We start from the raw sequence: 22603 nt of genomic DNA on the forward strand, positions 1-22603 counted from the left end.
GATTTTTCTGGTGTACTCCTCTCAGTGTACAGCATGGGATGTACCACTGACTTGATCAGTGTCTCTGGTCTACGTATCAATGTGGCTACCAGTGTTTGTAAAGGCTCCTAATGTCTAGAGATAGTCAGGAACTTTTCGACAAAAGGCTTTTGTCAAAAACAAAACGTTGTGGAAATGTCTTGGTTTCACCTAAAACTTTCTTTGGGGAGAAAGAGTGCCCAAGCAACCACAGAATAGCCAGCTGTCCGGTGGTTTGGGCACTCACCTGGGATGTGGGAGATCCAGGTTCAAATCCCTGCTCAAATCAGACAGGGCAGGGTCTTGAACATGGAGATGCCATAACCACTGGGCAGGCTCTTGGCTAGTTTGGAGTCCTTAGTCGGTTTCTCTCTCTCTCTAATTTCTGAAAGGTCTTTGTTTAGTTCAACATAGGTAAAAAAAGTCAAAACCTCAATTTTTTCATCAGATGGAATTCTTGTTTTCAAGTCAGCCCTACTGATTTCATGTGCCCATATTTTCTGGGTGATTTCACACTAAGCCGCCAAGGAAATAAAATGGGGGAAGTAGTGCACACACAGCTCATTAGTGAACCCGCTCCAACACTCCCCCATCACTCCTGGGTCAGTTGAAGATCAGGCTCAGGAGTAGAAAGGATGATGTTACCCCCACTTGCTCACATGGTGCAATAATCTATGCCCACAGCTCAACAGACTGATCGTGGAAGCTTCTTCACCAACATGCCTCAGGATTAGCATGGTAGGAGTACCTCAGGATAAGTGCGGAGTTCAGCCTCCATAACAACTAAGACCATGGTCTCTCCATCTGAGACGGTCAAGGGTCCCCTATCACAGAGGTGGTATTTCAGGGAGAGGATCCTAGACCATTACAAATAAGTCTGATAACTGATGTGAAAGGAACTGGTAAAGGTGGAAGCGTTAAAGCAACTGTCCTTTGCAGTAGAGACCTCCTATGTTTGAAGAATATCAGCAGGAACCGCATAATCAGTTAATCTAGATCCATGTCTACGCTACAGCTTATGTTGGTATAATTTATGTCACTCAAGGGTGTGAATAAGCCACCCCCGAGTGACAAATTACACCTAAGTGCCAGTGTAGACAGAGCTCCTGCCAACATAGCTACTGCCACTCGTGATAATTAAGTCATTATGTAATGGAGTAATTAAGTCGATGGGAAAGTCTGTGAAGCACTCTCCAGTATTTAAGGGGCTACATAAATATAAGAGGTTATGAATATTCTGAGATGCCCTTTATATACTGTATACAAATTCTGCAGAGCATCCTGCTATCTGGATGGAAGACTCCCAACATCTTAAGAATGATTAAACATTCTAACCAATGGAAAGTATCCTACTAATCAGAAACTTTTAAGGATGTTTGCAAGTTGACATTTCCTACCTGTATCTCCTCCTCATACATTTTCATACTTAAGTCACTTTTGGTCCGTGATCTGCGTCCCAGAAACAGCATCGATGTTTGCTGAGAGGAGAAAAGGAGAGAGATATTAATAAAATGGAAAAAAGAACCTATGTCTTCCAACTCCCTGCCCCACTAGGCCACAGCTAGGTAAGTGGTGAGATAAGAACCCAAGCTTCCTGAGGGACACTGTGCCTAACAACATTTTCCTCATTCACTTCCACCCCCAGCTTACTCAAGGGGTCTTGTTAGTTTCAACCCACGCAAGCAGAGATTAACAGCCTAAATTACTGAGAGACCATTTTGGCTTATTTATAATTAAGGAGCATTTCAAAACATTAAAAATACCCTTACAGTTACTGATTAAACTTTATTACTTGAACTGTTATTTAAACTTTTCTTTTAAATAGACATGGTTGAGGTTAGAGCCATTTTTAGGCCTAATATCTTGAAAATTGCATCTTTTTTGGCATACGTAACCTTTAAGATTCCAGCTCTGAATTTTATCTGTGTGTACAATTGCTCAACATTTCAACATCCAGGCAATAAGAGACAGCAAACCAACTGATGCAAATATGCTGTCGTCTAGTAGACACCAGACTCTCTGTACAATTAGGGGGGAGGGGGGGGGGAGGGCGGGTTCGGAGGGGCAAATTCCAGCTATTACAAAAATCAGTTTAAAGTCTTCCCACCATCATGATACACAAAACTCTCAAAAGGGAAAAAACTACAGCCTGGAACAGTTTTCAAGGTCATTTCATTTTCAGGCTTGACAATATCGCTTTTGTGATATCAGTGAAAAAGTAATACTCTGCCTTCATCTACAGAGAAATAAGCCTGAAGCTTGGAACTGATATAGTTATCATAGAATATTAGGTTGGAAGAGACCCCAGGAGGTCATCGAAGTCCAACCTTCTGCTCAAAGCAGGACCAACCCCAACTAAATCATGCTTCAGAACTCTATGGACACAACTGCACAGTACTGGGTCAGATAAACAGAGATGGGGTAGCTCAGGTGAATTATAAGGGCAGTCATTTCAGTGTCAGGAACTCATGAAAAACAAAATGCTCCTTCCAGAGGGGTCACCTGGCCAGGATGGCTATTAGCAATGTTTAATCTGCATGGTGAGATAGGTCTTGATCCGTGCTCTTTGGAATGCACTAGGAATTCAGCTCAGTGCCCTGGGAATTCAACTGAAGTTTCTTCAGTGCAATGCGTTTTAAGTGCTAATCTGCAGTGCATCTATCCTGAGTCCCTTCAACGAAGCAGATTCTAACAAGATCCAAAAGGCATATGTGAAAAGAGGCTCCCTCTGCACCATAGCAGAAGAACTGTGACCCTTGATGTGCATCACAGAAGTGCAGAGGATTGTGACCTGAATCCCAGCTTCTCTCCTTACCCCATATTTGTCCATTTGTGTAATGACCTTCTGGAGCTGAGCAGTTTCAGAGGCAACACAATTCCGTCTGTAGAGCTCGATTACGCCTGCTATTTCCTCCTTGGCCACCTCCTTCTCCAGGACAATACCATTGTCTTCTTCAGAGGGAGGGAAAGGAAACAAGGAGAAGGCATTGGGAAGTCACTGTTTGAATCAGCAATGGCAATAATCCTAGAGTGTTTTCATAGATTGTAGGCCAGAAGGGACCATCTAGACTGACCTCCTGTACAACAGGCCAAAGAACTTCCTTGAATTAATTCTTATTTGAATTAGAATGTAGCTTTTAGAAAAAACATCCAATCTTTATTTAAAAACTACCAATGATGGAGAATCCATCACACTCCTTGGTAAATTGCTCCAATGGTTAATTATCCTCTCTGTTAAAAATTTACTCGGTTTTTCCAGTCTGAATTTGTATAGCTTCAGCTTCCAGATACTGGATCTTGTTACACCTTTCTCTGTCGGACCGAAGAACCCATTATCAATTTTTTGTTGCCTGTGTAGGTACTTATAAACCATTATCAAGTCACTCCTTGGCCTTCTCTTTGCTAAACTAAATAGATCAAACTCCTTGAGTCTATCACTATAAGGCTTATTTCCCAATCCTTTAATCATTTTTGTGGCTCTTCTGAAGCTTCATAGCACACAGCTGGCTGTACAGGAACAAACAGAAGGCCAGTCAAGGTGTTGACTTCCTCCTTAAAGGCTAACCTCTTCAGACTGGGAGTTGGCAATGAGGAGCCACATCTTACCAACAGGTTAGAAAAGAATGATAATCAAGTGACGGCAGGTATGTTGGACCGAGAGGGTTCTTCTAGTTCCTAAGATATTTGGGGCAAAAGACCTGGGTTTTAAAAAGGATCCTCGTGGCTATTTTGTGTGTAATCAACTGGGAATGCAAATAACCACAGTTACAACTGCTGCCATTTGACATCCAACTATCGGAGCTGGGTGCAGTCAGATAGTTTGATATTTACATACAGCAACTGCAGTTATTTGCACCCACAGAATTGGGAGTACATGCGAGGGGATCATAAGTCAGGCCTTTTCTGTTCAGTCATTTTCCCTCATACGAAAAAGCCAGACTTTAGGAGCAAAGATATACAGACCAGCAGGGTGGCCAGGCATGGCACTGACCTTCTGAATCTCGGTTCTTTCGGGTGTAGTTCATGCGGAACACAAAAGCCTCCAATATAAAAGCCACAATTATTGTCATCACCACCTGGGAAGGGAGCCAGAATGAGTTAGAGCATTGCAAGGTTTGTAACTGCAGTGTCCTTCCAAGCCCTGCTCTAACTAAACTGCACCTGAACTCTTGTTGCTTCCCATCACACCTATATCAGCAGAGGGAGAGTACAAACCCTAAATCACAAATCCAGGTGATGTGCTCATGTAACAGCCTACCAGCGACCTGTGAAAGGGCAGTAGTACAAGATGGAGGCATCACTGCATACCATAACGCCTGTCCAGATACAGACATACAATGTGTCAATTCCGGCAACACTCATAGTTCTTGCCACATCAAAGTTAGTGAAAGTGATCTGGACACGTGTGTTTTCATAAAAAAGAAAACTTCCTTAATTGGTCACGGATTCTCCCATTAGCGTGTAGCAAGATGGACCGCTGGCATTTAATGCACTTTTGATGAAACATCTCTGAGGACCTACCATAGTCACAATATAGAAGATCATGAAGTAGAGGCGGCTCCAGTGAGAGGTTTGCGAGGTCACCCCTTCCTAGGAACAAGAGGCAGGAGTTCAGCGGCATGCAAAGCAGAGGAAAACTGCTATGAATCTCCTGGAGAGCAGACAAAGCAGCACACCCCCCAGATATCAATCTGTCCCTTACCTCATGAGGTACATGCCGTGCACCACCATGTATCTAATCCTAGGGGCTGCCTCTGCAATACTCAAAGCTCCAGCTGGCCCCCTTCCCCAATATGATTGAACAGATTTTCATATAGTACTTTGATGCGTAAATACTTAATGTTTACACACAACGGTGATGGGTGCTATAGAAAAATCTAGAGATAGCTAGATATGTAGATAGATAGCTAACACCACACAGCATGGTGTCTGGGACAAGAAGCTATAGTACAGACGTGCTTGAAGAGTGAGGTTACTCTCACCCTTACACTGAAGATACAAGAAGTCTGCCATGATGCATTCAGAATTTGTTAGATCAGGATCGTGAAGTTACAGATTTCCTATGTAGCATTACAGAGAATGGCTGTCATTCAACCAGACAAAGCAAGTTTGGGGAAGGGGGAGGTGCGGGGGGAGGAGGAGGAGGAGAAATTAGAAGACTGATGAAAAACTTCATTGAGAAATACAGGAAGTAAAAGGGGAGCATTCAGAATCCTCCATCTTCTCCCTAAACCACTCCGAACTGCTCGATAAATGTCACGTGCTTTGCAAGAACCAAAAGTTACAGAGCTGAGTCAGCCAGTGGCAATCAATCTGTCAGAATAGCTGAGTGATGTTAATGGGGAGGGCAGCTTCGGGCAGGCAGCGAACAGTGCCACCCTCTCATCCCAGCCAGGTCAGCCAAAGTTGGCCACTTTCCGTCAGAGTGATGAAAAAGGAGCTGTGCTAAAGACAATCTTGCCCTGCAGAGTGATGAATTGATGACAGAGGTCTGCTGCTGACTATACATTTAAGTACCCCAAGATCTACTTACCATGATGATGTACCAGTCATTGACAACCGTCAACTCAAACAGCGTAACTGTACGGAGACAGAAGGGGAAAAACAAGTCTTTATCCAGCCTGACCTGTTTCAAAGTCATTTCAATGCGTCTATTTCCCCTATTACGCGCTTTCTCCATTTTCTTCATGAGATGCCTCATTTCAGTGCAACCAACAGAGACCGAAATACTTGAGTGCTGATGACAGGAGACAGATTCTGCTCTCAGTTACACCGCAGCTAATCTGGAGTCACCCTACTGATGACAATGGAGTGACTCTAGCGTTATACTGTAGTAACCAAGAGCACAGTTTGGCCCACGTTTCTTAGTAGAACCAGAGTTTGCCATATCAGTCCACATGAAGCAAGACTCTGGAGAGATCCACAAAGAAAAAAAAAGTGTCACTATCCTCCTCCTCTGCCTGTAGGCCTGACTCAGGTTTAAAATCAGAAAAAAAAACCAAAAAAAAAAACCCAGCATTAAAAATTCTTTTAATCAGAGAGTGACAAGATCATTGTTGGAGGTTCAGCAGGGTACTGGTTAATGCTCTCTTTATTCATCTCTGGAAGCATGGATTCAAAACTGGTTCAGATCACAAGTCAAAACAAGTCTAGAGGTTTCACCTTGCTCTCCAGGATATGTTTATTTACCTTGTAAAATCACTACACAGCAGGACTCAGGACAGGAAAAGGAGGATGCTGCAGGTTTGAGGTGTATTAGGAGACCCAGACCAGGGGTGCAGTTGGTCATTTGGTATAGCCGTATGCCAGGGCCAAAGGTTAGAACGGGAAGGGGAACTGTGGATCAGGACTGACATGCGTTGGTAGAATTCTGGAGACTAAAAGGAAGCATGGGCAGGTGCAGTGCCAGTTAAGTTAAGAGCTGACCCCTATATAAGCACCAGATTCACACAGGGCCATTGTGTATTAGGCAGCAATAGATGCGAGGAGTATGGGCAACAATGATCTCGGATAAGAACCAAAATGTAAATATTCCTCTTACCAAAGCTGTTCAAAATGTTGTCAAAGTTGTTGAGATAGTAGTAACCTTCTTCCACCACTGTCTTGTTGCCAACTGTGTGATTCACCCAGCGATAGGCATCTGCAACTGTACTCGTGCTGATCAGAGAAGCCAGGATAAACCAACAATGAGAGCAGTTCTGGAAAGCAGAGCAAAGCTACAGGTGCCTGCAGACACCGGCATGCTTAGAGACCTTTGGGAAGGAAGGCTATTTTTCCTCCTTGCCACGTGTTACACTTCGAACACCATTCTCTAAAGTGGTGCCTCTGGCAGGGGCACTGCAGCATCACACACATATTACATGGGTGCTTTGTTGTGATGCCATCATAGAGAAACCATCACAGCCCAGCTGCTTCAAGGCAGTGATTTGAATACTCAGCACATTACTACTTAGCCCATCTTTACCCCTCTCCTTTTTCAAACTGTAAGTAAAGATCATTGCACTGAGTCTCAGTGCGAGAAGTCTCCCTTCTACCTGGGAATCTCAATCCAAACCCACCCACTCTGCAGTAAACGCACATCCACGGTCCTTTTCTTGATAAGAAAATACATGAAACACACAATGCTGCTGGCTTGGCACTGAACCAGGCTATTAATAAGGCCATTTCAGAGGAAGGTGGTTGCTGGGTACTCACTTGCAGCAGTTTGGGTAGACGACCCCAGAGAAGAATTCCATGCCGACAATGGCGAAGGAGTAGTAGAAGATAAGCAGGGTTAAGCCCAGGCTGGAGGAGAGAGAAACAAAAGCAATTCTGTTATTCACCAGTTGCTAGGACAGAGAAAAAGCAAAGTCACTTAGACTGGTTTCCATCTCTACCATCTACAGTAAACCCCAGCAAAGTATCTAGACCAACTCCCTGCAATGCCATTTTGTTGCCTACTGAACATTTGCAGAGTTTTGTCTAGACTAGTTTTAAAAGCCTCAAATCATGGAGTTCTGTACCACTCCCTTAGTGAGAAATAAGCTCTGAGAAACTTGAAGATAACCCTTCTTTCCTTACAGACTTGTTCCTTTCCATTAAGCCATTAAATATTTATTCCCCCGCAGCAGTTTCTCTACCGAAGCACAAGCCAACATGACTCTATCCTCTTTGTTTCCTTGGCTATCAGCAATGTCGTCAGAATAGCTTCAAGAACAAGGCTAGTTAGTTAACATGTGCTGGGCATCTAGCTAGTTCTGCAGCTGGGGAATAAGAAACTATGATGTCAGACACTGACAATGGCTATTTATCTCAGTGACTAATTAAATGGGCATTCCACACCACTTTGCAATAATTGTAACCAGTTTGGTCGCTCTATTGTACCGAGGACATAAGGCAACACCGGGTGCACACATCTCCTTTGTGGAGCCTTCTTTGCACAGAAACCATCAGCACTTAAAAACCAAATGTAAGTGCCACATTGAGGTTGCCTTTTTGCTCAGGAGCAGAGGCATTAATGAGCATCAGGTGCTAGGCCTAGTGTGTTGGAGACCTCCTTATGGATTGCTTTGTGCTGTGAAGAAAGAAAAAAGTGATCAACCCAATATTAGAACGCATGGTGAAGAATCAGCGTCAATGAGCTAGTGACAGCACAGATCACTCTGTAAGGGTTGGGACAGGCTCCTCCTACCCTGCCCCCAGCCCAGGTATTCATTACTCTGGAAATGGCAGAGACATATTAGTAGACACTTCTTTGGGATGCTGCCAATATCCCCCACTCCAAGGAGGGCTGTGCAGTACCTGGCCATCCTAGGGAACAGCTCGAACATTGTGTCCAGGACATTCCTGTAGCGCTTCTTCAATTTAAAGAGCCTGAAGCAGGGATGAAAAGCCAGCAGTTACTTACATGAAGACAATTCCTTCCTGTATTGTTATTTAGCTGCAAAAAGACAAGTAGCATGTAGCAGCAAAACAAGGCCATGAGAGAAGCATTTTGAACACACGTGCAATCACGGTCCATACGGAGGCTACACCGTGGTAGACCACCATGCACTGTCAGATTTGGCATTCCTCGCTGTGATGCTACTAAATGAGAAACTGGGGGCAGTGCACTTGTGTTTAGCCAGGGAAGTATTCATAGCACAGAAAGACAGAATACGATTCAATGGCTGGAAGCTTGACAAATTTGGATCTGAAATACAGCAGAGTGGGAGAGGATAATATCGTTCTTTTCATCAGTAGATCTCAAAGCACTTTACACAGGGACTCTGTATCGTTAGTCCTATTTTACATATGGGGAAACTGAGGCACAGGGCAGAAGTGACTTGTCCAAGGTCACACAGCAAGTCAGTCTGAGTCAGGAACAGAACCCAGGTCTCCCAAGTCCCAGTCCTCTATCCACTAGGTTACACTGCTTCCCTTCACTTGGCTGGGATATTTAGACTTTACACACATTAAAAGTGAACAGATAAGGCCTCCCAGCTCCTGATCCAGATGACCTTTACTCAAATAGTCTTTACTCCTATGGGTAAGCCCCACTATTTCATGTGTATGAATAAGGGTTTGCAGAATTATGCTTCTCAGGACAAAAACAGTGTTTTAACTATAAAGTATCATGCATAAATAATTACATTTATAAATGGTGAGCTCCAACATCATCGACACACATACGCTTGGCATTTACAGAACACAGTTTAAGGGTGAGCTCACTTACTAAGTCACAAACTCAGTTGTCTGTTGTTTTTTTTCCTCCTGCAACGATCAATGGGAGAAAACTGCATTCCTCACACATCAACCATTACAGAAGAAAAACAAGATTTCTGAGTGCAGGCTTTGGCAGGCAAGTAAAAGAGAAAATTGTTTCTTTTAAAATGTAATTAACCCAATTTTTTAAATCCTCATGTATGCTGAGTTAGGGAGTGGGGATCCTAGACAGTGTGACCTAGTAGATAGAAAACTGGACTGGGACTTAGGATACCTAGGTCCTTGTCCCAGCTCTGCTTCCTGGTTGACCTTGGGCAAATCAAGTTGTCTCTTTATGCCTTAGTTTGCCCATCTGTAAAATGGGGATAATGATATTGACCTCCTTTGTAAAGCACTTTGAGATCTACTGATGAAAAGTGCTATATAAGAACTATAGTTCATCTTATAAAACAACACTTTGCCCTTTTATGGAACTTCCATTTGATGATCTCAAAGCACTACAAAGATTAATGAATCTTTACAACAACTTTGTGAGGTAGACATTTATCATACCCATTTTAATGAGGTACAGAGAGATTAAATAACTTGATCAAGGTGTCAACTGCAAGTATCAGAATTGGAGCAAGAACTCAGGCAACCTGCTCTAACCAAAAGACAACAATTTGCATCAGTGACTGGCATTTCTGGAAGCTACAGTGCTCTGCACATAGGAACAGACAAACTGGAGCAGACCTCAGGTCCATCTGACACTGGCCAGCAATAAATACTTCAGGGAAAGGTGTAAGAACCCTTGCAGTAGCAGATGTGAGATCATCTGCCCCCACATCAGATCTCACCCTGGACTCCAATAGAGTTTGGCTTATCCCTGAAGCCTGAACTTTAATATCCTTTCCAAAGTTTGTCATAATTAATTCTGATAACTCTAGATAATCTCATTACTCATAGAAGTGTCCAGTAACTTTTTGACACAGTTACATACTTATGCAACCTTCCCAGTTTGGTTGTGCCAATGAGCTGAGCCCTTGATTGGGCTGGAAGGAAAACAAATCTCCCTCTCTGTTGCTTTGGTTGTTTTCCCATTCCCATGTGCCCTTTCTATCTCACCTCAGCAGCTGAAGGGGTCGGAGGACAACAATGAAGTAGAATGGCTCCATGTTAAATGCCAGTGCCAGGAGACCCAGAAATGCAAACAGGGTGACTGAAAAATCAAAGCTGGAAAAGAAAAAAAAGAGGGAGAGCAGAAAAGGCGCTGTTAGTCTTCAGAGGGGCAGGGTGCATGTGGCACTCTGGTCCAAAGTAAGACAAAGGGAAATACCGATAAGCCTAAGGCTGTTTTTAAAAGAAGGCAACTATATCCCAGAAACTTTCACCATGTCCCTCAAATGCTGCATTTTTGAGTTCTCTCTTATCAGCTCCCCCACCAAGTTCAGCTGATTCAAATTCAGATTGCTCATGTGAGAGTGATGCTGTGCAGGATAGCACCACAGCTCTGGGTGTTATGCCTCCAGTCCCCATTCACTGTTCACAAGCAGCACACTTACAGATTCCAGCCAGAGGACAGATACTCAATGGGCCCCAGGCCAGTGGTTTTCAGGAGCAGCTCCACCCCATAGACTGCAAAACAAGAGAGCACCCTTAGGTGAGCTGCACTCTACCCATCCCTTATGTGCAGCAGAAACATGCAGCTTTGCTGACTTTAGGTTTAATAAGCTCCCATTCCCTTCCTCCATGTTTATCCTCAAGGGGATGCTAAGTGGGCCCCACTTCCCTTCTGGATCACTAACATCTCCCAGCACTCTGTGGTGATCTCTCCCAACCGCTGCTGAATGGAGTTCAACTTAGCTCATGTGCTGAACATTCAGACCTCTAGGCAAGAGCATGTGCCTGTAAGAAAGGCTTGTCAGTCATCCAAAGGAACTTCAGGGCACATACTCACTCCCACTTACTTGCCTAATTTAGCCTCAATGGAATGTATAAAGGATCATATATATATATATGAGCTCATGGGACCTTGAGAGAGATTTTCAAACAAGGGGAAGGAAGGCTGTTTCTTTCATACTCTGCCACAATGGCACTTTCCAAGTTCTTGGATTAGCAGAACATTATGCCATCAGACAACAGTTCAGTGATCTAAGCATTTTTATACATCTGGGAATAAGAACGTAAGAATGGCCATGCTGGGTCAGACCAACAATCCTTCTAGTCCTGTATCCTGTCTTCCAACAATGGCCAGACCAGATACTTCAGAGGGAATGAACAGAACAGGGCAATTTATCGAGTGCTCCATCCCCAGCTTCTGGCAGCCAAAGGTTTAGGGACACCCACAGCAAGGGGTTGAGCACCAGACCATCTTGACTAACAGCCATTGATGGATCTATCCTCCATGAGTTTATCTAATTCTTTTTTGAACCCAGTTATACTTTTGCCCTTCACAACATTCCCTGGCAACAAATTTCACAGGTTGACTGCGCATTGTGCGAAAAAGTACTTCCTTACGTTTGTTTTAAGCCTGCTGCCTATTAATTTCATTGGGTGACTCTGATTCACGTGTTATGTGAAAGGGACTATTCATGATTTTAATCGACCTCTATCATATCCCCCCTAAAACGTCTCTTTTATAAGCTGAAGAGGCCCAGTCTTTTTAATCTCTCCTCATATGGAAAATGTTCCATAACCCTAATCATTTTTGTTCCTCTTCCCTGTACCTTTTCCATTTCCAACCTCTCTTTTTGAGGGGGGTGACCAGAACTGCACGCAGTATTCAAGGTGTGGGAATACCATGAATTTATATAGTGACATTATGATATCTTCTCTCTCGTTATCTATCCCTTTCCTAATAGTTCCTAACATTGTTACCTTTTTGACTGCTACTGCACACTGAGAAGATGTTTTCAAAGGACTACCCACAACAACTCACATCTTTTTCTTGAGTGGTTACAGCTAATTTAGACCCCATCATTTTGTACGTATAGTTTGGATTATGTTTTCCAGTGTGCATTACTTTGCATTTAATCAATACTGAATTTCATCTGCCACTTTATGGCCCTGTCACCCTGGTCTGTGAGATTCCTTTGTATTGCTTTGCAGTCAGCTTTGGACTTAACTATTTTGAGTAATTTTGTATCATCTGCAAACTTCATCACCTCACTATTTACCCCCTTTTCCAGATCATTTATGAATATGTTGAACAGCACTGGTCCCAGTACAGATCCCTGGGAGAACATGCTATTTATCTATTTATCTCCCCCGTGAAAACGAACCATTTATTCATATCCTGTGTGTCCTATCTTTTAACCAGGTACTGATCCAGGAGAGGACCTTAGGTCTTATCCCATTATTGCTATTTTGCTTAAGAACCTTTAATGAAGGACCTTGTCAAAGGCTTTCTGAAAGTCCAAGTATACCAAATCCACTGGATCACTCTTGTCCATGTTTGCTGACACCCTCAAAGAATTCTAAGATTGGTGAGGCATGATTTCCCTTTACAAAAGCTGTGCTAACATACTGTGTTCATCTGCGTCTCATAATTTTGTTCTTTACTATAGTTTCAACCAAGTTGCCTAGCACTTGGCTTCCTACTTCTGATGTAATTAAAGGAAGTTTTGCTGTTAGTTTTTGTGTTTTTTGCTAGTTGCTCTTCAAGTTCTTTTTTGGCCTGCCTAATTATACTTTTACACTTGAACTACCAGAGTTTATGTTCCTTCCTATTTTTCAGTAGGATTTGACTTTGAATTTTTAAAAGATATCTTTTTGTCTCTAACTGCTTCTTTTACTTTGTTGTTTAGCCATGGTGGTATTTCTTGGTCCTCTCTGTCTCTGCGTGTGTGTGTGTACATTTAAGTTTGATCCTATATTATGGTATTTTTAAAAAGTTTCCATACAGCTTGCAGGCAGTTCACTCTTCTGACTGTTACTTTTAATTTCCATTTAATTAGCCTCATTTTTGTGTAGTTCCCCTTTTTGAAGTTATATACTACTGTGGGGGGTTCCTTTGGTATTTTTCTCCCTACAAGGATGTTAAATTTAATTGCATTATGCTTGCTATTACTGAGCGGTTCAACTACATTCACCTCTTGGACTAGATCCTGTGCTCCCTTAGGACGAAATCAAGAATTGTCTCTACTCTTGTGGGTTCCAGGACTAGCTGCTCCAAGAAGCAGTCATTAATGGTGTGCTGAAATTTTATCTCTGTATCCTATCCTGAGGTGACAAGTTCCCAGTCCATCTGGGGATAGTTGAAATCCCCTATTATTATTGGGTTTTCTGTTTTTGTAGCCTCTCTAACCTACCTAAGTATTTCACATCACTGTCACCATCCTGGTCAGGTGGTTGGTAGTACATTCCTACTGCTATACACTTATTATTCAAGTACAGAATTTCTATCCATAGAAATTCTATGGTACAGTTTGATTCATTTAAGATATTTACTAAATTTGACTCTATGCTTTCTTTCACATATAGAGCCACTCTCCCACCAGCATAATATACTCAGTCAGTCATTCTTATATATTTTGTACCCTTCTATTTCCGTGTCCTATTGATTATCATTGTTCCACCACATTTCTGTGATGCCTATTATATCAATATCCTCATTCAGTATCAGGCATTCAAGTTCACCCGTTAGTATTTAGACTTCTTGTATTTGCATACCAGCACTATAAAATTTGTCAATATTTAGTTGTCGGTCTTCATGTAACGTAACTGAATAGGACTGCCTTGGGGAAAGAAAATTAAGTCCAAACAACCATATCATAACAAAACAAAAACAAGAGACATTTTCTCTACCTCCAACTTTTCTGACAACTCCTCTGCTGACAACGGTAGGGGGCAGTGAAAAACACTTGCAGTCCCTTTGACCACAGGCATGTCCCTACATGTCCTGATGACTCATTTGTATTGCTGATGGGCCTCAATGAGTCATCAATGCTGACACTAATCTGCCTATGGTGTAACCCAGCAGCACAGCACAAGTTTTAGATTCAGAAATATCACACATTCATAACTCACACTATGAAGACGATACACACATATAGATGAGCTAGTATTCAGTCAATCATAACTTTGCCAATGATACCTTAACATGGCATATTTTGGGAGATTTATTGCCATTTTGCAATACTGATATCAATAATATTATAAATGGTCACCCCTAATCCAGATAGTGTCACAAAAATAATTAAGGGAACAGGAAGATTCCATAAAATAACAATTAGGAAAAAAACAAACAAAAACGGGGTCTTGGTTCGAGACATGCTTTCCATGTGGTAATTCTGTCAAGAAGGCTACGCAATGTATCCAGTCTGCACTGACATTAAGGCAAGTTGTGTTGTGTGTGTGTGTGGGGGGGGGGGGTGTCAGTAAATACTCAACCGTTTACCGTTGGGGTGAAAGGGGAAAACCAGATGCGTGTTTGCTCTTTTTTTTTTTTTTTTTGGGGGGGGGGGGGGGGGTGAATTTTACAAGGGGTGGAGTCAGACCTATATTCTCATTTAGGTGCAGCTCATTACATAGATAGCAAGGGGTGCGAGGGCTTCCCTCTTCAGCACCAAGGTCACTGGAGGCACTTCTTACAAGCAAGCCAGGCCAATGAAATCCATACAGAGCCCAGGCACTGAGGAAATTGGCTTCCAAGGAAATGGATCCTTTAATCCCTTGAGTGACTGAAATGAGCAACTGAGAAACCACAATACACCTTTCCACGATGTAATGGAACAAAGCAGTGCTGGTCTGGCACTGCAACTTACTCGTGAGGAAGATGATGTAACTCCATGGGACATCTCTGGGGAAGAAGTTCCCACCTGCAAGGCACAGAAACAGCACCTTCTCAGAGGGCTGATCAAATTTATGGAAGAAAACGAGTAAAAAAACCAAACCACATATTTCCTACCTTGCAGCATGAAGGTTTGAATTAGAATCCAGATCCCATTCACAGCCACCACAATATCTGGAAAAGAAAATACACTGCTGCAATGAAAAAAAGTTGTTGGCTAATTAGACATTAGTTTTCGAAGCCTTTAGGTAGGCAGTATAGCCTAATGTTTAGGGCACAGAACTAGGCATCATGAGATTCAAGTTCTATTCCCAACTCTCCCAAGGTTACCCATCCCATTCATTGAAGCACAAAACTTAAGAGGGGCCTTGTCAATTTCCCAGTATATAAAATGAGTATAACGATTTCTTCACTTATGTAAAATGCTTTGAGATCCTTAGAAGAAAAATAGTGTTCTTGAATCTCAGTCTGACGTGCAGTTATTCTTCCTGGTAAATTATTTCTTACATTGCCCTGATTACGTCTATATTCCAGTTTCTTTCCACTTCTGCAGAACCGTATGTCTCTCCTATGTTATAATGTGGGAACGATACAACACCATCACAAGGCTCCTTACGGGCCTGCTTGTATCACCCACCATTAAGCCACTAGGACACAGAGGATCCAAGGTGTAGATACACTTCCCTTCACTCTTCCTTTTTCTCCCTTCATTCTACCATCATACTCAGCAAAAAGGGCAGTTCTCTTACAGAATAAAAATCAATCAGGATTAGAAATTAGTGTAACAAGTGGGACCAGGAATTAAACATGCTCTCCTTGCTAGAGAAACAGTAGCAGAATCAGTGTCAAGTTTGGTACAAATTCCAAGCAATACCCCTGGGAATTAAGCTGTTTGCACTTTCTGAAATGCAGCAAAGCATGGGAGCATTGTGTGTCAAGTCAGGTCCTTGCACCAACATCTTCAGGTGCAATGTCAAAAGTGAAAACATGGTAAGTGTAATCATGCACTCTCTGAAATGCAAAAGGGTGTAAGCCAGCTTCTGAAGAAACCAGTCATATAAACAGACTGCAAAGTAATGTATAAACTAGCTCTTAGGAGAATCTCACACGCACACACAAACTCCCTCCCTGATAAGCAGACAAGCACAGGAATGACTGTGTGTGTTGTGGCTCCAATCAGAGATCAGTTTCCATTGCACTACGCAGTATACAAACAAAGAGAATCCCTGTCTTGAAGAACAAAGAGATGAGCAGGTAAAGTCATGAGATTTTGTTTTTCATACTTACACATGGCATACTGGAATGCTCGGGACTTCACCAGAATGTTAATGCCTGTATGAAGGGAAATATTAAAAACAAATCTTACACTTCGTGTGTCTTGAGTTCAAATCCTGACCTAGAACTCAAGTGACAGTGAGATAGCAGTTCTGACCCTACTGCAGTTCCAGATTTGCCCACATCTTGAACAGTGGAAATGTTATAAATTGGGGCTCAAGTGCATTAGCACAGCTGGAGAGGGATCTAGTACAGCAGCTGCTTGCATTATCCTTGGTTCAGGCTAGTGCTCTTTGTCCCTCACTATCCTCCAAAGTTAAAAAAGAAACTACAACAAAATATATACATTACTTATCTGGGTATACAAACTGGTAAGGTACAACTGGGACGTTAGCGATAGTGGCATGTACAGGGTATATTACGTTTAATCCTATATCTGGGGCACATTATAACCTCTATTTTCTCCTTTACAGCAGCTGCACATGCTCTGTGCAAATGCTGCATCCACCTGAGACTATGAAGACCAGCTGCCCCTCAGAGGCTGCAAATCCATTTCACAGCCAGCTGCTGTTAGAGGAGAGCTGCAGCCTTGGATACTGAGAAATGAATCTCCTAGACTCTGCCAGTCCCAGCAAGCTGGAGGCTGCATCAGACTACCCAGCATGCTATACCAGAAGATGAATCGAGTCTTGGGTGGGCTCAAGATATAGTCTATTACAAGGTACTTGCTAAGAAGCTTTCCTTATTTTATGAAGTTGGTTTCTGGGTCAATGCACAGAATAGATATTTACGTGACAGGTGTCCTCCTCCAACAGGCCAGAATACTGTGCCCTTTGAGTGCATCAGCAATTAGCGGCTGTGCCTGTTTCAGCAGTTTATCTGGAGCTATTTTATTAAACTGCTAACTGTATATATGCTTGGGGTAGTGTATAGAAAATGTGTCCTTTCAAAAGGCCTCTTCTATGAAAAGAGATGATTTTCAAACGGGTACTTGCGTCTGCACACGTTGCATTTAAAACATAAGAATGGTCTGAGCTAGTATGGCCAATGGTGCATCTAGCTCAGTATCCTATCTTCCAACAGTGGCCAATGCCAGATGCTTCAAAGGGAATAAACAGAACAGGGCAATCATCAAGTGATCCATAGAGAAAGTTACCTTTAAAAATAAGAAATGCTGTCTGTGGAAGATCATCAAACCAGTGCTCACGGTTTCGTTTTGCCTGGAAATGGAACAGACCTGATTAGCAGGAGGCAGAAACAGAGATTTATCAGACCAGATCAACATTACATCCACAAGAAAATGCAGCAAGAGAGGAGGGAGATCCATCTTCTCTACATGTCATTTCTATCTTGTTCCACAGTCTTTATTTTTTCTCCACAAATTTCTCTCCTCCTGTCCTCATCCCCATCTCTCATCTCACACTCTCCATTAAACACTTACCTTCCATTGTAAGCCAACAACTTCATAGAAATTGTAGAAATCCTTTAGACTGTAATAGAGAAAAATAAAAGGGTGAATCAGATCAAATCTCTGTGATATTTGGATTGCCATCACAGGTACCTAATGTTTCACTATTTAAGTTTATCAAATGCTTAGTTATATCATCTGACGGGGGGCGGGGGTTCTGCAGTCTTTTTAGGAGCTCCAGTGAGTGGTGCTTTAGTGAAATTTCGGGGGACATAAGCAGCCAGTTAACCAGCAATTGGTTGTTAAGCTAAAACTGCATTGCATGTGCAGAAGTTCACCTTTCCTTGGGTGGCATGTCCAAATAGCCTCATTGTTTCCCCACGCCTCTATTCCAAGGACCTTTGTCTTTCACCTATCTCCCTCTGCTTAATGGCTGTCATCACAGTCCTGTCCCTCTAATAGGGCAGGTGGGAAAGCCATCCCTTGACAGGCAGATCATGAAGCAGGAGTTTATCATTTCAACACCCCTTTCAAGCCCAAGTTCAGCTCCAATAGCCCAAGCAGAAAGAATCCCAGAAGTGTTCCCTGACCCCGAGCTGCATCTAAGGCTGCATTGTGGACCGATTTTCCTTAATAAGCCACACCATCTCCCTCTGACATATGGTATGGTCCCAGAGTGCCAGGAATCCTGTAAAATGCTGCCCCTTCTCTAAGATATAGCAGCAGCAGCAGCATCCTACCTGACTAAAGGTGCATTACTTTGATTCAGTGCTTTGAAAGTGAGATAACGATCTCTGGCGCACATCCGAGGCTTATAAAACCGCATCAGCCCTTCAAACTGCTTGAAGGAGATACCAGACGGCCTCTAGAAACACAGAAAGGGGTTGCCATAAGTGATGCTGTAAGGAGGAAGCATAGGAACATATAGGCTAGTGTATTTAATTCTCACTTACAACTGCTTCTAAGCAAGATTTAAATGTCAGGAGAAGATGCCATTACTACCACCCCTAGAAGGCGCACACTCAGTTATTACTCTAGAACATAGAGATAGTAAACGTCTCCTGAGATTAGCTTCTCTGCTTGGTCTCCTGACGAGTGCAAGATTGTTTCCTGTTCTCTCACTAAAATTCTACCCAATCTGAAATGCCAAGCAATAGAGCTTCTACCACTTCCCTTGAGAAAGTGTTCCACAGCCTAACAGCTCACTGCCAGCATACTTTTACTGCTACTTAACCCACCCTTTTCCTTTTCAGTTTCACTCTTCGTTATACCCTCAATTCACTATGCTAAATCATTCCTCTTCCCCTTTGGTGTGTGCAACCTGCAAAACAGATTTGCAGGTTTAACATTCCTTTTTGTTGTCACCTAGCCATGCTGTATCTATTGAATCCCTCGGGTTTCTGATCACACTGAACTTTGTCACTAATTACCCATGGTGGAAACACCACCTCTTTAAACACTCTAAGTCTTCTGATGTGCTACTGGTGGGTGTCATCACCCTTTATTTCCAGGGAGACAGGCTGGGTAATTCTCACATGCTCACGTGCATACACAGTATTCCCTACCTGCTTGCTGATAAGCAGGCGGTAGGCATGTTGTATGGCTGTGCGTTTGTGCAGCAGCAGGGACTTGAACTTCCTCTTTTCAATATCACTGAAAGTGTCAAACACGACAGCAAGAAGCTGAAAAGAAACAGATGAGACAAAGGGGAAGTCAGGCTTTGATTGCTACTGCAATTGGCCTCCTATGCCAAATGGCGTCTGGGAATTTAGGAATAAGAACCAAAGACAGGCACAATAGATGCCAGTAGTATGGATTTTAATGTGTGCTGTGCTAATGCAAGGTATAGTAGAGTTAATAAGAATCTTTAAGCCACCTAAACATCAAGGGATTAAACAAGAGCACAGGACACACACCCCCAGTTACATTTTTAAAGAGCTCTGTATTTGGCTACAGAGCTCCTACTACCATTAATGGAGAGTCGCATAAAGAAGTTTCTACAGTGCCCTGCTCATAACAGGACGGTGGGCTCAGGAGAACAGGGTTGGAAGACTACTACTTTCTGCCTTTTTACCTTCAACTGAAGCTTTGTCAAATATGCCCTCAATCAGCTAGCTTCTACAAGGCCCACCAGATGTGATGACATCATTATTCATCAGCAGATAGTGCTGCATGGTAATACAGCATATAGCTTCATTACATGGATTTCTGGAGACTTGTTTTCGTTTGGACAAGCCAAAGGCAGCTTGCAAGCTCCAGGTGATGCTATTCTATGGCTACAGCAATGCTCCCTATTTAAAGATTTCAGTACACAGACATACATATAAACAAGAACCACTAAGGAAATCTATCTGTAGGTCCCAGATGGGAATGAGTACAGAGATTACAGGGCTAATGCTAGTGCTGCTACAATTAAAGTCCTGTCAGAATTACCAGTTTTAACCATTTATAATTTTGATTGGCAATTCAAAAGAATTCCAAGTTGTCTAAGGTATTAAAATGTTATTATTACAGAATAATTATGATAGGGATGCTGATACACCCAGTTATGACATGAGATTTCAAAAGAGGCCTTTTCAATATGAGCATGTCACTGATGTGACATCTTGAATGATCAAAAATCCCTAAAGATGTCATTGCAGTGCTGTTATGAGGGGTTGCAAAGATGGCCGAATATTATAACAGAGACATTGTTCTAGGCATAATTGTTTTTAATCGGATAGAGCCTGTTAAGAAATCATTACAGCACAAGATTACAACAGGCACTCAATTACCACACCATTGTGACAGGTGAAGAACTCTATTGTAATGTAAAAATGAGAGGAAGGGGAGTCCCGGCTGCAGTGAGAGACTTACCAAGTTCATGATGAAGTAGAGCTCAATGGAGAGGTACACTATGAAGAAGACACAGGACCAGGGGTTCCGAGAGTAAGATGGCATCATCACATCAGGGAAACTGCCCCCCAAAAGATACAAGCCAACTTATTAGCAACAACAAGAAGTCTCATTCATTCAACATTTCACACTGATTAGATGATCACACTATGCCTGGGAACTGTGTATATGCACACACAAATCAACATCCTCACAGGATTATGCGGACTATGTGGCTATATATAATATCTAAATTACAAACCTATATAATAGCTGCAAGCGTTTGAAAGGCAGTGAAGATTATGCATCCCTAAACATCTCAAAAGTCTGATGGGCAACAGGGACTTACAAAATATCTATGGTTTATTGACGTTTTAATCAACAAATAATACTTTGCAGTTCTACAGAGATCTTATTCCAAGGATTTCAAGTTAATTAAACCCCACAACCATCCTAGAAGATACATAGCATCATTATCCTCATTTTACAGACGGGAAAATGAGGCAGAGAGAGGTGAAGTGACTTCCCCAGCCTGTATAGCGCATTAGTGGCAGACAAAGGAGCATAACTCAGACCTCCTTATTCTTAGACCTATGCCTTAGCAATAAGACCATCCTTCCCCTTATTGGCTTCACAAATACTTAAGGGTGAACTACAGCAGTTCCTTTGGGGTGGGCCATTGCACTTTAGGGTGCACTGAAGTACAAGTTCCTCACGGGGAAACTTCTCTCTCATGCTATGAAGAAGAGGTCACAGCTGCAGACCCAGAGATTTCACAAATAAAAAATCTGCTGTGTGAGACTTCTTTCCAGGAGCAGTGGAGGAGGGAGGGAGGCAGGGAGTCCCAGTAAAAACAAGTATGGACTTACTTTGAAGTGGTCAGAAGAACAAAGAGATTCACAAGGCTGTTCTCTAAGGTACTGAAATACTGAAAGAGAAAACAAATGCAAACCAGCCCCACAATGACATGGTCAAGGTTATAATTCCTTAACTAATTAACCAAATTTCCTGACCTCTCTTATGTAGCTCTTAACATGTAATTGCATACCCCTTCTGTAAGGAAACACAGAGGTGTGGCATGTGAAGAGTTAAAAAAAAGCTTGTCTGCACATTCCTGTAGGTTGCTCCCAATACTTTCCATCACCCTGCAGTCAGACTGGGCAGCTGGAATGTGTGGATGTTGAGCAGTAAGGCCAGCATAGGTCTGGAGGACCAGAATAGGGTTTCTTATACCACTCTTTCACTGCAGACCCAAAGGTCTGCCTCCCATTTGGGATGGAAAAGTACTATTTTCCTTAGACCTGTGATCAAGTGTCCCAGTTTTGGTGTATCACATGAATATCACAACAGGTTGCCAGCAACTGTGCTGGGATCACAACTCTTTACTGGGGATATTCGCTTACCTATCCAGGCAGAAGCACTAATAAGCAGGGCAGCAAGGTACATCAAAGAAACCCATATGCAAGCCCACAGTGGCTGTGCACTGCACTAGATATGCAGTTGCGGGTAGTAAGTGATGTGGCTTCTCCCGAATGGACTGAGACATCAAGAAGAGGGCTGTGACAAATGTAGTGTCCCCTTTTGGATTTCTTGACATTGAGGGGGCCATCATTTACTGTTTCCCATTGGGGTCTTTATCCCTGGTTAACTATGCTAAAAAAAAAAAATTGGTCAGTCATGGCCCTCTGCCTTTCTTATTGCTAACTCCAAATAAAAACTGCCCTCCTAGATACAATCCATTCAGGAGAAAAACTATATCTATATCATCTACAGACTATTTAAATTTGGTTTTTAAGATGAGCAAATGGGTCTTAAAAAGCAAAGTCAGAAGAATCTGTGTTTACTTACGGGATCTGAGTGGTTAGGGGAAAACAGATAAAAACCTAGAGAAACAGGAGGAGGAAAGGGGAAGGGGAAAAAAAACAAAAAAGGACATTTAATTTCAAGCAACAAAATGATGAAGAACCCCCGTCTTCAAATTGTAGCTCTAAAAAATTTCAGACATGAGCTAAATGAATGCTTTGTTATTATTTAATAGTTGTATGCAGCATAATGCATGGGCACAGTATTATAGA

The 22603-nt window shown here is 42.5% G+C and overlaps 1 protein-coding gene across 2 annotated transcripts in view; it reads right to left on the reverse strand.

Annotated features, from left to right (window-relative positions):
• Nucleotides 1-22603, reverse strand: part of TPCN1 (two pore segment channel 1) — a 54936-nt gene that overhangs the window by 3582 nt on the left and 28751 nt on the right. For both annotated transcript variants that reach the window (XM_067550170.1, XM_067550171.1), the window contains exons 7-26: nucleotides 22377-22411; nucleotides 21398-21456; nucleotides 20511-20610; nucleotides 19220-19336; nucleotides 18395-18519; nucleotides 17688-17736; nucleotides 17403-17466; nucleotides 16259-16303; nucleotides 15089-15145; nucleotides 14946-14999; nucleotides 10743-10815; nucleotides 10306-10413; nucleotides 8299-8370; nucleotides 7213-7302; nucleotides 6560-6675; nucleotides 5552-5598; nucleotides 4540-4608; nucleotides 4010-4094; nucleotides 2834-2970; nucleotides 1416-1496 (exon numbers count right to left, since the gene is read on the reverse strand). In XM_067550170.1, coding sequence (XP_067406271.1) covers nucleotides 1416-1496; nucleotides 2834-2970; nucleotides 4010-4094; nucleotides 4540-4608; nucleotides 5552-5598; nucleotides 6560-6675; nucleotides 7213-7302; nucleotides 8299-8370; nucleotides 10306-10413; nucleotides 10743-10815; nucleotides 14946-14999; nucleotides 15089-15145; nucleotides 16259-16303; nucleotides 17403-17466; nucleotides 17688-17736; nucleotides 18395-18519; nucleotides 19220-19336; nucleotides 20511-20610; nucleotides 21398-21456; nucleotides 22377-22411 — 1583 coding nt within the window. The remainder of the gene's footprint in view (nucleotides 1-1415; nucleotides 1497-2833; nucleotides 2971-4009; nucleotides 4095-4539; nucleotides 4609-5551; nucleotides 5599-6559; nucleotides 6676-7212; nucleotides 7303-8298; nucleotides 8371-10305; nucleotides 10414-10742; nucleotides 10816-14945; nucleotides 15000-15088; nucleotides 15146-16258; nucleotides 16304-17402; nucleotides 17467-17687; nucleotides 17737-18394; nucleotides 18520-19219; nucleotides 19337-20510; nucleotides 20611-21397; nucleotides 21457-22376; nucleotides 22412-22603) is intronic.

Source organism: Emydura macquarii, unplaced genomic scaffold (assembly GCF_026122565.2).
Source record: "Emydura macquarii macquarii isolate MOO-44397 ecotype Brisbane River unplaced genomic scaffold, CSIRO-AGI_Emac_v2 contig_1254, whole genome shotgun sequence".
In the NCBI taxonomy this organism is placed as follows: domain Eukaryota; kingdom Metazoa; phylum Chordata; order Testudines; family Chelidae; genus Emydura; species Emydura macquarii.